This window comes from Dipodomys merriami, unplaced genomic scaffold, assembly GCF_024711535.1.
Source record: "Dipodomys merriami isolate MVZ:Mamm:240054 unplaced genomic scaffold, mDipMer1.0.p SCAF_176, whole genome shotgun sequence".
NCBI classification, from domain to species: Eukaryota; Metazoa; Chordata; class Mammalia; order Rodentia; family Heteromyidae; genus Dipodomys; species Dipodomys merriami.
Window position 1 is genome coordinate 1,039,956 of NW_027203115.1, and position 17,774 is coordinate 1,057,729.

The 17,774-nt window shown below is 38.5% G+C and overlaps 1 protein-coding gene across 1 annotated transcript in view; it reads left to right on the plus strand.

Moving 5' to 3' along the window:
- Ap1g1 (adaptor related protein complex 1 subunit gamma 1) overlaps positions 1–17,774 on the plus strand; it is an 80,598-nt gene that overhangs the window by 26,599 nt on the left and 36,225 nt on the right. The window contains exons 3-6 of the mRNA XM_070026222.1: positions 2,799–2,923; positions 10,431–10,572; positions 12,403–12,499; positions 14,008–14,084. Of these exons, the coding sequence (XP_069882323.1) occupies positions 2,799–2,923; positions 10,431–10,572; positions 12,403–12,499; positions 14,008–14,084 (441 nt within the window). The remainder of the gene's footprint in view (positions 1–2,798; positions 2,924–10,430; positions 10,573–12,402; positions 12,500–14,007; positions 14,085–17,774) is intronic.

The window sequence follows — 17,774 nt, forward strand, 5'->3', positions numbered from 1 at the left end:
TACTGGTGTTCACAAAAGAGAAATCTGTAGAAGCTAGGAATATAAAATAACCACCAGAAGAATGAAGTACAGCCATTGGGGATTAGAGATTAGAAACAAGCATATATCTCAAGCTTCTCCTACAAACAGCAGAAATGATAGGATAGCATGATAATTGTTCTTTATGAATTTAACTATTTAAAAATGGTTATTAAGTTATATTACAATTTCAGTTACTTAAAATTTCCTCCATTTACTGGAGTTGTATTTTAAGTCCTCTTTTGACAGTACTGGGGTTAGCCTTATGCTTGCTGGGCAGATACTCTGCCTATCCCCTCCTTTTTTTGGGGGGGGGGGTCCGGTCGTGGGGCCTGAACTCTGGGCCTGAGCGCTATCCCTCAGCTCTTCAGCTCAAGGCTAGTGCTCTACCACTTGAGCCACAGCGCCACTTCTGGCTTTTTTCTTTTTGCTTATGTGGTGCTGAGGAATTTAACCAGGGCCTCAGGCATGCAAGGCAAGCGCTCTACCACTGAGCCAACTTCCCAGCCCCTCCCCTCCTTTTTTTTTTCTGCATACATTGCTAAAGTGTTTCAGAAATTGTATTTAAACTTTTAATTGAGGGGCTGGGAAGGTGGCACAGGGGTAGAGTGCTTGCCTTGCATGTCTGAGGCCCTGGGTTCAATTCCTCAGTACCATATAAGCAAAAAGAAAAAAGCCAGAAGTGGCGCTGTGGCTCAAGTGGTAGAGCACTAGCCTTGAGCTGAAGAACTGAGGGACAGCGCCCAGGCCCAGAGTTCAGGCACCAAGACCGGATCCGAAAAGAAAAAAAGAAACACAAAAACTTTTAGTTGAATGTGTGCTGTGTACTGGTGGCTCAGGCCTGTAATTTCTAGCTATTTAGACAGAAGGCTGAGATCCAAGGATTCTGGTTCAAAGCCAGTGCAGGCAAGCAAGTTCATGATACTCTTATCTCCAGTTAACCACCAAAAAGTCAGAAGTGGAGCTGTGGCTAAGTGATAGAGTGTTAGCCTTGAGCAAAAAGGTTCAGGTCCTGAGTTTATGCCTCAGGATTGGCAATCAATCAATAAATAAAAGAGCCTTCCTTTTTTTTTTTTTTTTTTTTGTCTTTTTGTGCCAGTTGTGGGCTTGAACTTGGAGCCTGGGCACTGTGCATCAGCTCTTCACCTCAATGTGAGCGCTTTACCACTTGAGCCACAGTGCCACTTCCAGTTTTCTGGTAATTTATTGGAGATGAGTTTCAGGGATTTTCCTGCCCGGGCTGGCTTTGAACCACCATCTTCAGATCTTAGCCTCCTGAGTAGTTAGGATTGCAGGTGTGAGCCACCAGCACCCAGCTCCTAGTTATGCTCTTGGAGACTTCTTTGACATACTCCTGATAGTATAGTCAATCAACTTAGGAATTTTTTTTTTCTAGACCTGGGCCTTGAACTCAGGGCCTGGGCACTGTCCCCTGAGTTTCTTTTGCTCAAGGCTACCCCTCAACCACTTGAGCCACAGTGCTATTTCTGGCTTTTTCTGTGGTACTGAAGAATAAAACCCAGAGATTCCTGTGGTACTAAGGAATAGAATCAAGGGCTTCATGCATGCTAGGCAAGCACTCTGCCACTAAGCCACATTCCCAGCTGGTCTTAGGAATTTTTGTAAATACATGTCTATTGAGAACAGCAATTTTTATTTATGGAACTGTTAGCTCATCTCCAAGTTCATAATGGGAAAATAGTCTTATAGGTTCTTAGCTTCCTGGGTACACAGATTTCCATCGGAGCTTCTTTCTTCAGGGTACTTGACTGATTCTAAAGGAGAGCATAGTTTCAGAGGGAATGTTGAGAACCACTGTTCTAGAGGGAATGTTTGTTTTTTCTGTGTTGTCAAGATGAAATGATAAAGTATACTAAAATGATTATGACTTTCAAGAAAGGTCAAATTTAATTACCAAGGACACTTAAACACTGAAGAATTATCTCTAAGGATTATGTAAAGTAGAAATCATATGGAATAATATAGGTTCATATCACTACTGAGTTTTCCTCTGTATTTTTCTTTATTTGATTCTTCACTTGCCCTCCCTTCTCTCATACTACTCCAAATTTACACTCTAAACATTATTTTCTCCATTATTTTAAAATCAGTTATGGGCTCCCTTCTTTAATTGTGCTTTTCTGATACTTAAGATACTGTTTGGCACTTTTATGTATTTCCTTTTTTTTTTTTGGTGGTGTTGGTGTTGGCCTGGGGCTTGAACTCGGGGCCTAGGTGCTATCCCTGATCTTCTTTAATAACTACTAACACTCTATCACTTGAGAAGCAAGTGCCACTTCTGCTTTTTTCTGAGTGATTTGTTAGAAGTAAGAGGGTCACAGACTTTCCTGCCCTGCCTGGCTTTGAATCATGATCCTCAGACTTCTGAATAGCTAGGATTATAAGCATGAGCCACCTGTGCCTGGCTTGAAGTTTTTGATTATCAAAATAGGAACTAAACTTTAAATCTGAGTTAAATAATTAATGTAAGCTAGGGATAACATTAGAAATTTAGCTTAGTAATATCTTAAATACTAGACTCGTTTGTGTTTGTATGAACTAAGTTAAAACTTAATTATTTGGATGGCAAATGGTATGAGACCTTGACAATATAATCTCTCATAATCTGATTACTATTATTGAGGCGTTTAAAAGTTTAAGTCCTTTTTTTCATTTAGGAGGTTTGATGATACAAGTCTACACTTCGGTCATCTATGAACATTGCTTTTCTAGATTGTGGTAGCAGGTTCTGAATATCATTTTCTTCTTTATATTTGCAGTTGGAGTGCCTCAAACTTATTGCCTCTCAAAAATTTACAGACAAACGCATTGGCTACTTAGGAGCAATGCTGCTGTTAGATGAAAGACAAGATGTCCATCTTCTCATGACCAACTGTATCAAAAAGTAAGGCTTACCTTCCTTCTCTCTAACAACTATTTTGCTTGTTTAAGGAATTTCATAATATGACATTAGGAGCTTCTATTTACCAGTTACATGTTTACTTTATAGATTGTATCTGAATTGCTTTTGACTCACTAGCTTATGTATTAAGGTGCTAAGCAAAGGAAAACGAAGGACAAATGTGCATTTTTAGGCATAATAACGAACATTTGACCCTTCAGGGAAAAAAAATTGGTAAAATGTAGACTTATATCTTAGATCTCAAGGACTTTGAAGACTATGAATAATGGAACTGTACATTTATTAAAAACTACATGTAACTTGGTTCTGGTGGCTCATTTCTATAATCCTTGCTACTTGGGAGGCTGAGATCTAAGGATGATAATTTGAAGCCAGCCTGGGCAGGTAAGTCCATAAAACTCTTAATCTTCAGTAAATTACCAAAAGGCTAGAATTAGGGCCCTAACACTATAACAGAAAAAGCTAATGGACAGCACTTAGGCCCTGAGTTCAAGCCCTAGGACTGACACCAAAAAAAAAAAAGACATGGCACAGGTGAGCTCATGCCTCTAATCCTAACTGCTCAGGAAATAGATCTGAGAATAATGGTTTGAAGCTAGCTCAGGCAGACAATTTTGAGAGGCCTTCTTGTCAATTAGTCATCAAAAAGCTGGAAGTGAAGGTATGGTTCAAGTAGTAGAGTGCCAGCCTTGATCAGGAAAAGCTTAGTGAGAACATGGGGCTGAATTCAAGTCCCATTATCAGTGCAAGTGGACATACACACACAATATATTCTGAATATATAAAAGTAAAGAGAGGATTTTCATATCAGTGTTCTAATCTTCCTGAGATTTTTATTTGTGTTGAATTGTACTTATATCTGTGATTTCTGTGATTTTTTTTCTCTTTTTTTTCTTTTTCTTTTGACAGTTTTAGGGATTGAAGTCAGGATCTGGGAGCTGTCCCTGAGCTCTTTTGCTCAAGGCTAGTACTCTACCGCTTTGAGCCATAGTGCCACTTCCAGTTTTCTGATGGTTAAGTGGAGGTAAGAGTCTCATGGACTTTCCTGCCCTGGCTGGCTTTGAACTGTGATCCTTAGATCTCAGCCTCCTGAGTTAGGATTACAGGCATTAGCCACCAGTGCCTAGCTCTTTTTTTTTTTTTTTTTTTTAAATTAAAGATCAAGTCTTGTAGCCAGGCGCCAGTGGCTCATGCTTGTAATCCTAGCTACTCAGGAAGATGAGATCTGAGGATTGTGGTTCAAAGCTAGTCAGGGCAGAAAAGGCTGTGAGGCTCTTATCTTCAGTAAACCACCAGAAAACCGGAAGTGGCGCTGTGGCTCAAGTGGTAGAGTGCTAGCCTTGAGCTGAAAAGTTCAGGGACAGCGCCCAGGGCGCCCCCCTTTCGCAAATAAAAAGAAGGTCCTGTTATATAGCTTAGGCTGGCCTGGTATGTAACACAAGTTGGCCTTGAATTCTCAATCCTCTTGCCTGAGCCTCCTAAGTACTGAGATTATGGACATGCATTGTTACTGTGCCGGGCCCCTTTAAATTTTAATGCTTTTTTCTTTTTTCATAACAGGGCCTTGCTGTGTAGTCTAGGCTGACCTGTAACTTGCAATCCTCTTGTCTATGACTAGGATTTGTCTGTGCTAGAATCATTAACTTAATAGATGTATACTACTATGACTGATTTTATAGTGAGATTCTGCTCTGATACCACCCCCTGGCTTTTTGCTGGATAATTGGAGATATGAATGTCTCCAACTCTCTGCCCAGGCTTGCTCCAAACCTTAATTCTCAGGTCTTAACTTTGATTCTCAGATGTTAGCCTCCTAAGTAGCTAGGATTATAGGACTGAGCCACTGGTGCATAATATTCTTTAAAACTCTAATGGCTGCTTGTCTGATGGTACTGGTTATGTTTACCTTGCTGACCATCTGAGAAATACTTCTTGTATGGATAAATTAGAAGACCTGAGCAGGAAATTAGCAATTCTTCTTAGCATCCTTAGGGAAATTCTCTGAACTGGGTATGGCATCTTCCCATAATTCTACCACTCAGGAGGCTGAAGCAGGAGTATCTTGAGTTTGAGGTCAGCTTGGCCTATATATAACAAGATCTTGTCTCAAAGCCAGGTTGCCAGTGGCTCATGCCTGTAATTCTATCTACTCAGGTGGCTGAAATCTGAGGATCACAGTTCAGAGCCACCCTAGGCAGGAAAGTGCATGAGATTCTTATCTCCAGTTAACCACCAGAAAACTGAAAGTGGCACTGTGGCTCAAAGTGGTAGAGCACTAGTCTTGAGCTCAAGAAGCTCAGAGATAGTATCCAGGCCCTGAGTTCTAGCCTCAGGACTGGCAAAAAAACCACACACACACACACACACACACACACAAATCTTGTCTTAAAGAGGAAAAGAAAAGAAAGCTATGAAAGTTCTGTTGGCCTTTAGTACTTTTAGGTTTATTTAAGTTTGGTTTTGGTTTACCTGTGATTTGAATCACCTTTTTAGAATTCTTTTTTTATTTGTATTTAAGAGAAAGTAAAAGCAGAAGTTAAGGATATAGAATTAGATGATTAGATTTGCGGATATTTAAAACTTGTACTCTTTTTTTTGTGAGAAACTAGTGATAAATTTTTTTCAATGGATAACCAAATTATTAAATAACAGCTATGACTTAATTGCAATTGTTACATGCAACATTTAAATACAACGAATCTATGGACTTATTTTTGGGAAGAATTCTAATTTTTTTGTCTATGAAATAGTTATTAATATTGAGACTACTAAATTGATTTCATCTATTCAATTTATTGCACACCTGTTATATGCCAGGAGCTGTTGCAAATACTGGGATGGCAAAGGGGAAAGTGAAATCCTGAGTGTCCTTGAGGGTATGTTCTAGATGTTCGGTATAATTCTTTCATATGTTTACTTCATAGATCTCTAAGGGAGTTCCTTGAACTTTTATTCCTACATGCTCTGTTGCCTGTATTACTCAACCTTTGAATCACATGCTAATGGTTTGGCATTTCTGCCTGGCAGCAAGTTCATGTTAGAGAGTTAATATGAAACCTAAGTGTAGGTTTAGCTTGATTAAAAGGGAAGAATGAGGCGCATAGATAAAAAATAAATCTTTTAGTTTTTTAAAAAAATAGCAAGTGTTTTAGTATAAAAGGGAAGAATTAGAAGAAGTGGAGAAGAAAGAAATATTTCCTGCTCCCCACGCAGAAAATGGGACTCACTCAAATGACAGTCCTTGTGTATAGCCTTCATACCTTCTCAATTAGGAGACTACATGTTATAGTTTTTCTGTTTGTTTTTGCTTTTTTTGTTTTTTGTTTTTGTGAAAGAATTTTGTTTTTAGCCCAGACTGGTCTGGAACTCAACCATCCTCTTGTACCACCTTGCCTGGCTTGTATTTAGTTTGAATGATATCCAGCTAAGACCCCGGTGCCTTTGGGAGAGAACTTTTTTTTTTCCCCAATAATTGAGAATTGATAAAAGATTTTACTTTGTTTTGAATTATTTAATTATTTTTAAAAGTTGTATATTCATATATATCTTTATGGGTTTGTTATGGGGTACCATAGTGTATCAATAGTTTTTATGTTTAATAATAAAATATTTGTTTTATTATACATTGACTTAGAAAAACTCTAAGAAGTTAAAGTCCTTAGAATTAATTCCTTCAAAAAATTAAATCTAATATCTTAAGAACCTGCATTGTAATCCAGGTGGAGGTGGCTCACATCTGTAATCCTAGCCACTCATAACGCTAAGATCTGAGAATTGAGGTTTGAAGCTAGGTGGGACAGAAATATCCCAGAGGTACTTATCTCTAGTTAACTAGCAAAAAACCAGAATTGGAGGAGTGGTTTATGTGTCAGCCTTGTGAAGCTGAGAGTACAAGCCTAGTACTGGCACCAAAAAAAGAATACAATTAGATGAAAAGGAGTTCTAATAGTGGATCTCTTGTATGTTAACATAAATAACATTCCTTATAAAAAATAAAATACTTTTACATGCAAGATGGAAACTAGGACAATTGCAGTGTATGATCAGCTAGGCATCCCCTAGCTGGGGGGGATTAATTAATTCATTAAAACAAACAAGCTGAGTATGGTGTTATATGTCTGGAACCCCAGCTCTTGGGAAGGTGTAAGTAGAAGGATCATAGTCTGAGGTCAGCCCAAAAAAAACGTATTGAGGGTGTGGCTCTAGTAGTAGAGCTCAAACCTCAGTATTGCAAAAACAAAACCAAAATTTTTAGGCTGAGCATTAGTGATTCACTCCTGTTAACCTAGCTACTTATGAGAATGAAATCTGGGGATCATGGTTTGAAGCTAGTCCAGACCAGAAAGTTGATGAGACTTTATCTCCAGTTAACACCAAAAATCTGGTAGTAGAGCTGTGCTTCAGTGGTAGTGCACTACTAGCCTTGAGCACAAAAGCTCCGGGACAGCACCCAGGCTCTGAATTCAAGCCCCAGGACCTATACACATAAAAAACAAGATTGTGTGGAGTGGTAATATTTTAAATTTTCATAACTCTTCAGTGTTTAACCTAAAAGAAGATGTTGAATGCAACTATGTGCTTCTACATTGTTTCCTGTGTTATGTCATATTGAATGAGTAAGTGAAGAAAATATAGCCTTTCCCAGATAGCACAATTAGAAAAGGGAAGCATAATGGCTTTTAAAAATAACTAGAGATGTTACTTGATACTGTCCTAAAATCCTTCTTTTCTTCTCTTCCTCCCTCCATTCCCCCTCCTTTTCTTTTTCTTCCATCTTTTGTGTGCTTTCCTTTATTAGTTGTACAAAGGAGGGTCATTTAATACAGCAGGATATGAATACAATGTATCTTGATCTGTGTAACCCCCTTCAATAATCTCATCGCCCTGTGACATATCTATTCTTTTCTTCTTCTTTTTTTTTTTTTTTTGGTGAGTCATGGGGCTTGAAGTCTGGGCCTGGGCACTGTACTTGAGTTTTGCTCAAAGCCCACATTCTACCATGTGAGTACAGTGTCACTTTCAGTTTTCTGGTGGTTAATTGGAGATAAGATTCTCACAAACTTCCTATCCTGGCTGGCTTTGAACCATGATCCTCAGATCTCAGACTCCTTAGTAGCTAGGATTACCGTCATGAGCCACCAGTGCCCGGCTTCTTTATATTTCTTTTTTTTTTTTTATTATTTTTTATTTTTTATTTTTTGGGTCCGGTTGTGGGGCCTGAACTCTAGGCCTGGGCGCTATCCCTCAGCTCTTCAGCTCAAGGCTAGTGCTCTACCACTTGAGCTACAGCTCCACTTCCGGCTTTTTGCTTATGTGGTGCTGAGGAATTGAACCCAGGGCCTCAGGCATGCAAGGCAAGCACTCTACCACTGAGCCAACTTCCCAGCCCTTCTTTATATTTCTTAATAAGTAATCATTTCTTAAAGGTAAGGTGCAGTGCTGACTCTGAGGCTGTTTGTGATGCCATAGTACTTTATTTATTTATTTATTTATTTATTTATTTTTTAGGTCTGGTCCTGGGGCCTGAACTCTGGGCCTGGGCGCTGCCCCTCAGCTCTTCAGCTCAAGGCTAGTGCTCTACCACTTGAGCCACAGCGCCACTTCCGGCTTTTTTTCTTTTTGCTTATGTGGTGCTGAGGAATCGAACCCAGGGCCTCATGCATGCAAGGCAAATGCTCTGCCACTGAGCCACCTTCCCAGCCGCTAGTGCTTTATTATGTTAAGACCAATTGGTCTGTTTTTACTTTGAGTAGTTATTTTTATAACTATAATGGGTCCATTTGGAAAAATTAGCTCACCAAGTTATGCATATCTTCCTGATATTAATGCATTTCATTACCAAATATTAAGCAAAACCATCAGTTAGTATTACCACTAATTTCATCAGAAAGGTGTAAATATTGGTAAAACATTCAGCTTATATTGCAATACAAGTTTTATAAAATTCTAATTTTTTTTTTTTATGTTTTATACTTTATTAGAATTTTTTTTTAGATACTGGGATTTGAGTCCAGGACTTTACACTTTTTTTTTTTTTTTTTGGGTCCAGTCGTGGGGCCTGAACTCTGGGCCTGGGCGCTGTCCCTCAGCTCTTCAGCTCAAGGTGAGAGCTCTACCACTTGAGCCACAGCGCCACTTCCAGCCTTTTTTTTTTTCTGCTTATGTGGTGCTGAGGAATTGAACCCAGGGCCTCATGCATGCAAGGCAAGCGCTCTACCACTGAGCCACCTTCCCAGCCCAAATTCTAATTTTTTTTTTGTCGGCTTGAAATCTGGGCCTTGAAATCAGCTTCTTTTGCTCAAGGCTAGTGCTCTACCACTTGAGCCACAGTGCCATCTAAGTTTTACTTTACAGCTTGCTTTTTTTTTTTTTTTTTTTTTGGTCAGTCATGGGGCTTGAACTCTGGGCCTGGGTGCTGTCCTTAGCTTTTCAGTTCATGGCGAGCACCCTGCCACTTGAGCCACAGCACCACTTCCAGTTTTCTGGTGGTTTACTAGAGATAGGAGTCTCACAGACTTTCCTCCCTAGACTGGCTTTGAACCTCGATTCTCATATCTCAGCCTCCTGAATAGCTTGGATTACAGGTGCTCGCCACCAACGCTCACCCCTAGCTTGCATTCTTTATGGTCACATATAGCAGTTATTCCTGAAATTAGAGGCTTCCATGACTCTTTGTACAGAGAATATCTACCACATACCCAAACTGTCGTATTTGTCATTTTATGTTTTCAGAGCAGCTAGTTCATAGTTCAGTTTACAAATGAAACAGATTTACAATTGCTTTTTCTGAGGCTTTCATTTTACTTCACTGTGCAGTTGTAATTTATGCATACTTCCCATTTTGTCATACAGAATATTTTTTAAATCTAATTTTTATTATTAAGGTATTACGTAGAAAAATTAGCATTTCACAAAGATAATATATTCATTTCTTTTTTGACAGTGTCACCGCTTCCTTTAGAATATTTTGAAAATGTACACTCAAACATTCAGGGGATGGAGGTAGAAGAATTGTGGATTTGAGGCTAGCCTACATAGCAAGACCCTGTCTTAAAAAGAAAAAATAAAAAGAGTTGAGGTTTAAAGTTGGCTGTGTAAGTCAGTGTTAAAGTACTTGCCTAATGTACAAGGTCCTGGGATCATTCCTCAGTTCTACCAAAAAAAAAAAGTTGGGTTTTAATAAAACTAATAGTTTTTACTATTTTGTTATGAGCAGAAGTTTTCTTTTTTCACAAGACAGAATCGCACTGTGGAGCTTCCAAGGTAGTTAACCTATAGGAGGGACTGTCAGTAAGTTCACTGTACTAGAAATTTATAATGTTGAAATAAATTTTTTCTTTCTAATTAATACTAGTAATTACTGGAAAAATACTACGAATTATTGGAGAAATCTGAGTCATCCCAAACTACTTTGTGAAGCTGTACAGCTTCTTTGTGGGCAGTACTGGTAGAGAAAATTTGTTTTTACCTGCCTTTCTTTCTTTTGCAGTGATCTAAATCACAGCACGCAGTTTGTGCAGGGGCTAGCACTTTGTACCCTCGGCTGCATGGGCTCCTCAGAGATGTGCAGAGATCTTGCAGGAGAGGTAGAGAAGCTCTTGAAAACTTCCAACTCTTACTTAAGAAAAAAGGTAATGTTGGGGCTGGGAAGGTGGCTCAGTGGTAGAGCGCTTGCCTTGCATGCATGAGGCCCTGGGTTTGATTCCTCAGCACCACATAAGCAAAAAGAAAAAAGCCGGAAGTGGTGCTGTGGCTCTAATGGTAGAGTGCTTGCCTTGAGCTGAAGAGCTGAGGGACAGCGTCCAGGCCCAGAGTTCAGGCCCCACGACCGGACCCCCCCCCAAAAAAAAAAAAAAAGAAAAAAGGTAATGTAATGAATGTCAGTATTTGGATTAGAGGGCATTATGGCGATAAGAGAGCAGATTAGTTATTTCTGAAAGCTAGATGGTATTATATTTTTCTTTCTGTAATAAATATATTTTAAATGGTTATATGTGAATCTAAACTCATATATTTTTAAGGAGATGATTTATAAATAAGATGTACTGGATGTCCTAGGTAGGCACAAAACAGTAGTAAAACGAAGATCTTTACGTGTGAACTTTTATGCTAATAATTAGTGCTCATGTCTTTCTACTGATGCCATTGGAACCTAGAAAATTATGAGGGAATGATATAGAACTCTTTTAAATTTATGAGAAATGATCCTATTCTCCTAACTAACCTACTCTCACTTATTGGTATAAACATTCAGTTTTAAATTATGCTTTAACCCTGAAACCTTTGTAAATGAAGTTAAAGAAATATCATCTTAGCCGGGCGCCGGTGGCTCACGCCTGTAATCCTAGCTACTCAGGAGGCTGAGATCTGAGGATCGCAGTTCAAAGCCAGCCCGGGCAGGAAAGACCGTGAGACTCCTATCTCCAATAAACCACTAGAAAACTGGAAGTGGCGCTGTAGCTCAAGTGGTAGAGCGCTCGCCTTGAGCTGAAGAGCTGAGGGACAGCGCCCAGGCCCAGAGTTCAAGCCCCATGACCGACCAAAAAAAAAAAGAAATATCATCTTAATTGGTATTTGTTGAATCTATTAAGTGTCATTGTAAAAGCCAAGCCATTTCTTATGATGATAGCTAATGATAACTGTGCACAAAATTAATTTCTTAATTTGTAAGCCATTACTTTTTCTTGAAGACTGCAGGCTCTATTCCTCTTTAGCAGGTACATTACATTAAATAAATGTTCCTTCAGATTAGTGCCTTCACTGTCATATAACATGTGAAGAATTAACAAAAATTTAATAATCTCTCTAAGTTTTTATGGTATTTGATTCAAATGATTACTTTGATGGTGGGTAACGAAAATCAATCTCAAACACACCTTTCTTTCTGGTAAATAGGTTAGTAAGACTGTATTTTATTTAGTGGATATTAAGTATATTTCAAATCCTCCCCTTCCTCTTTACCCCCTTCCCCCAAATAATTTTCTTTGTGTTAAAAGAGTCAGTTGGAGACAGGATATTGAGAAAAAAATGTAATGTCAAATATATAGCATCTGCAGTTTATATCTTTAGGTTGAATGATGTCTTAATATCTTCTCATCCTACTCAGGAATGATTTTAAAGATGGAAGTCCTCTATTTCTACTCACTAGACTCCACATAATTTGTTTTAACTTGTATGATAATTTATATTAACCAGGTTCTAATCTAGAAAGTTTTTGTCCATTTGTTAACAAAGGAACAGGTCAGCTAGAAGTTGGTCATTATTATAACAGTCTATACTACAAAGACCTAGTTCATTCATAAACAATAAAACATATCCATCTTCTTTATTTTCCTAATAGTGAATTAGTTGGTGAATTCTTTTGTTGTTGTTGTTTTTAAATAAGATTGGTTGTTCTCTCCTTGACTTACTTGAAGTAATTTTTTTCTCCTCCCCCTCTCTTCTTTTTCTTTTTTTAATAGGCAGCACTGTGTGCTGTTCATGTCATCAGGAAGGTTCCTGAACTTATGGAGATGTTTTTGCCAGCAACAAAAAATTTATTGAATGAGAAGAACCATGGTAATATGATTTGGATGGACTCATGAAGTACTGAGGGAGAAAGGGAAAGAGAAAAGGCTTAAGGATGTGTCAGTCTGGTGTGCTTAGTTTTCCAGGAAGGTCTGCTCAGATATCCCCTAGTTTATAATTATTGCTTTACTCTTGAGGTAAACTTAACTTTCAACTCTGATTCTCTTAATAATATTTAGTATGATGTATAAATATCCTGCCCTTGATTTCTCATATCTGTGAATCTTTTTATTTTATACTAAATTTTTATTTTATACCAAATTTTTTTCTTCGTTGTTATGTGTTAAGAGTATAAAATCAGTGGGACATCAGTGGCTCATGCCTGTAATCCTAGCTACTTAGGAGGCTGAGATCTGAGGATTGTAGTTCAAAGCCAGCCTGGGCAGGAAAGTCCATGAGACTCTTAGCTCCATTTAAACACCAGAAAACTGGAAGTGGCGCTGTGGCTTAAATGATAGAGCACTAGCCTTGAGTGAAAAAGCTACAGCACCCAGGCCTTGAGTTCAAGCCCCATGACCAACAACAACAACAAAAGTATAAGATTAAAGAAGTCAGGCACTGGTGGCTCATGCCTGTAATCCTAGCTGCTCATGAAGCTGAGATCTGAGGATTGCAGTTCAAAGCCAGGCCAAACAGGAACATCTGATTATGTCCAATTACTCACTAGAGAAACTGGAATGACGCTGTGGCTCAAAGTGGTAGAGTTCTACCCTTGAGCGAAAAGAGCACAGGGACAGTACCCAAGGCCCAGCGACTGACAAAATTCTTCTGAGTTACTTGTAACAGGAATTTTAATGAGTATTCAGTTACATTTACATAAAATTTCAGAGGAATTAAGTGGAATGTGACTGTTCTTTCCCCAAACAATTTATTCTTACCTAAATGAAGAAAATTTATGTATCTTATGGTCTAAGAGAAAAAAAGTTACTATATATTTAATTTGATTAATACAGTAATGCATTCACAGTATGTTCAAAGTATACTTACTGAATAAAGGAATGTTTACGTCCCTCATTTATTACTTAGTGAAAAGCATTGTGATATTCTCTTTATTGACTTTGGAATGAACAACTTTGTTATTATAATTATTTTGGAATTTTGGTACATTTTATCTGGAAATTTAAAATCCTACTAAGATTTTTCTCTCTGTAATTTGTGAAGACTGAACTAATAGCTTACATGGTAGGTATGGAGCAAAAGAAATGTAGCTTATATTGATTGTAAGTCTTCCTGGATATTTTCAAAGAGACATGTCATTTTTAAAGTAATTATTTTGATCACATAATTGTTCAAAAATGCTTTGATTTGACCAATGTTAAGTCAGCAGGCTTCTATTAAGTACCTTCTTTGTATTCCCCATAATGCTTGGATGCTTTAGGGGATTAAAAAGTAAAAGTAGCAGCTATCCTTTTGGAATTAACTTTCAGGAACTCAAAGCCTTCTTCTCTGGAACTCAATTGTAGGGCCTTGTTTTTAGTTTATTTGGTCTTTTCTTTCAGGTGTCCTTCATACATCTGTAGTCCTCCTCACAGAAATGTGTGAGCGAAGCCCAGATATGCTTGCACATTTTAGAAAGGTAGGTTCTGTTCTGTGTGCCTAAGCTTTTCTTTATTAAGAAATGAATTTCCTGAAAAGTACATGATTTTCTCACTTACTATTTTCTTTTGAAAGCAAGCTATAGAGCTGAAGAAAGGATTTAACTAGCCTTGCTGTGTGGTAGGGCTGGAAGCCAGATTTAGGCATCTAAGAGTTGGCACTAGTAGAGTGTTTTCCCTTTCAGAATAGAAGTCTTCTCTCATTGTTGGCAGACAAACCAATCTCTCAAGTATTTTATCTGCTATTTTTACATTGAGTCAGGAAATGTAACCTGAGGTCAATTACAAATAAGAGATATATATTGTCCATCGTGGGGCTTGAACGCTGTCCCTGCACTCTTCAGCTCAAGGCGAGCACACTACCACTTGAGCTACAGCGCCACTCCCGGTTTTCTAGTGGTTTATTGGAGATAGGAGTCTTTCCTGCACCGGCTGGCTTTGAACTGTGATCCTCAGATCTCAGCCTCCTGAGTAGCTAGGCTTACAGGCGTGAGCCACTGGTGCCCGGCATAAGATTTTCTTTAAAGATAATTTTTTTTAAGGCACAAACTGAAACAGGATTTTTATTACTTTACTGTATTGGTCACTGTAGGCCATTGACTTCTCTGGTGAAAAACCTAGCTTAAAAAAAAAATTGTGGTGCTGGGGTTGAACTTACAGCCTCATGCTTACTAAACAGATGCTCTGCCACTGGAACCATGCTTCTAGCCCAAGACCTAGTTTTGTTTTGTTTTCTTTTTTTGTTGGTTGTGGGCCTTGAGCATAGGGCCTGGGTGCTGTCCCTGAGCCACTGTGTGCTAAATTTAACACCTTACCACTTGAGCCACAGTGCCACTTCTGGTTCTTGTGTTGTTAATTGGAGATGAGTCTCTTGGGGACTTTTCTGCCTGAGCCAGGTTTGAACTGCAGTCCTCAGATCTCAGCCTCCTGAGTAGCTAGGATAATAGGAGTAAGCCACTGGCACCTGGCTCTAATTTTTTAAAGTCCCCCACTATCTTCCTTCCTCCCCCCTCCCTCTCTGCCCCTTCTCTCTCAGTTGTGGGACATGAGCTCACAGCCTCAGTGTTGTCCATGAGCTTTTTCAAACTCAAGTAGTCTCTATACTTTGAGCCACAGTGCATTAATTGGAGATAAGAGTCTTACAGACTTTCTTGTCTGGCCTAGCTTTGAACTGCAATCCTCAGATCTCAGCTTCCTGAGTAGCTAGGATTACAGGCCTGAGCCACCCATGCCAAGCTGTTTTTGTTGTTGTTGTAGTTGATAGTGGGGCTTGAACTTAGGACCTGGGCACTTCCCCTGAACTTTTTTGCTCAAGGCTAGCACTGCCACATTGAGCCACAGCTCTTCTTCCAGTTTTCAGGTTGTTATTTGGAGATAAGAGTCTCATGTACTTTCCTGCCCCTGGCATGCTTTGAACTATGATCCTCAGATCTCAGCCTCCTGAGTAGCTAGGATTGACAGGCGTGAGCCACCAGTGCTTGGCCTCTTCACATCTTTTAAAGCATTTTAAAGTGATCATTTTCATTTCTTCTTATTTTTTTAGAGGCAGCAGAAAACATCCAGAATCTGTTTTTGAAAGTTATATGCATTTAATTCCTTTTCTATTGCTGATCACTCCATAAAGCTCATTTTGTAGTTAAGATCTAACAGCAGTTCTTTCTTTCTTTCTTTCTTTCTTTTTTTTGGCTTTACCCCCCCTTAGATGTTCATGTCTTGATTAAATTATTGTAAAATAGTATGAGACCCGTATCTGTCCCTAATGCTTGCTTTGTATGTTTTGTTCCTGTTGTCTGTTTGGAATCCTGCTGTATGTTAGAATGAAAAGGTAAGAATTAACCCTCTTTTAGATGGTGCATGCTGGCATTAGGTCTTTAGTAGCTTTTGTGTATCCATCCACAAGTGTGGCTTTTAAACTATACTAATGCTGAAGCTGTGCTTAATACTGTGAGTTATTTGTTCTAGTTTTTTGGCTAACTCTCCAGTCCAGTTTTTGTCTTGTCACTTAAAACTCCTGACTCCAAAGACAGCCTTGGATTTCAGTTGCAGCCTTCCCTCAGTTGTAAGCTTCCCCCTTTGCCTTTCCCTAATCTTCACTTGAGAAACTGAGCAGTTTCCCAGCAACTTGGTGATTGCAATTCCAGGTCTGTCTGGCGAGCTGACACAAAACACTGCTTCTTTTTGAAGTAGATATTTTAGAATCATATGTGGGTAATCTCATACTTCAAAAAGCTCCATGTGTACTTCTGAGCTTTCAGTTAAGACTTCAAGCTTTTATTTACCTCTTATCTGGACTTAATCTTGCGTAGAAGTTTTAGACTACTAAAAGAATTTAGAGGTAGAGCAGGTGGGCATCAACTGATTTTCATGGCTGCAGCCTTTCCCTTTGTCATCTTACTTTGTTTGTCCTGTCATCAGTTTTAGTAATTTGCATTTTGTTTGGAAAATAAAGCTGGGTTCCAAGAATTTGTATGCTGAACACTTAGACATGTGCTTTCTGTCCCAGGGTAATCTTATGTGATGTGCTGGCCTTTTGGCAGTGTCTAAAACAATTTCTGAATTTAGTAGCCCAAGGAAAAAAGGACTTCTCCAAGAACTAAACCAGAATTTAAAAAATAATTAGGGTTATGTGTAGTACAAAAAAGCAGACCATTGGGAAGTATGCAAGGTGAGCTGCCTATCTATAAACAAGTTTGCCCACAGTAGACAGGTTTTATAAGGATTTGTTTAGAATTTACAGATCTCTGGGGCATAGTTATGTTTTATTCTTGGAGTTGTCCAAATTAGATAATTTAGTGCTGACTTATGAATCACTAAATTCTGAGATGTTATGGCCAAACTTAAATATTTAAGCTCATATTGATTGTGTTCTCTTGCATTTAGAAGTGGCCTTAATGCTTTGAATGTTTTGGGTGCATGCCTTGGGTATAGCTTGGCTTTCATTTTTCTTGGTCCCCTTTTAGGCTCAAGGAACTGGAAGGAATAGAGTTTAAATACAGTGAGGAAAACATTGGGTTGTAGCAGAGTTGGGACTATGCAGATGGCCTACAAAAACGATGCCATGTAGTTCACTTTGGATATTTCTTAACTTTATGTCATTAGAATAGTCTGTTTGGCTAAATTAAGTTTTCACTTGGGAGACTGGAAAAATTCCTCCTGAGGCAAACATTTTGGAGTAGGGTTTCAAAATCAAATAGTTCCCCACAAAAATGAAATGAGTGTTAATACTTATAGCATCAGTAAGTGTGGGTTGGCAGTAATATTACTTCTACTATGTGTTATGAATCTTAATGAGACCAAGTAAAGAAAGGACAAGGGAATTTCTGACCATAAGGAATGTATAATCACATTGGTAAGGTCAGAAAATAGGCCATAAATCAGTATGTGTAATTGAGTGCTCATATTAAATTATAACAAAATTGTGGCACAAGAGTTAAGAACAGGTAGGAGAATTATTCTTGGCTTTGGTATCTTTTAAGGTGAAAGGTATATTTTCTTCCTGCATCTTTTCCATTTGGGTAATGTTGATGGCTTTGGTATCCCTGACATTTGTTGGAAAAAGATATAACTAGCTTTAAGAGGATAGATTTTTTTTTTCTCTATTTGATTTGTGGTATATTTTAAATATAATTTTAGTAAGATTACCAGTTATATTTTGGTATGATAACCTTTTA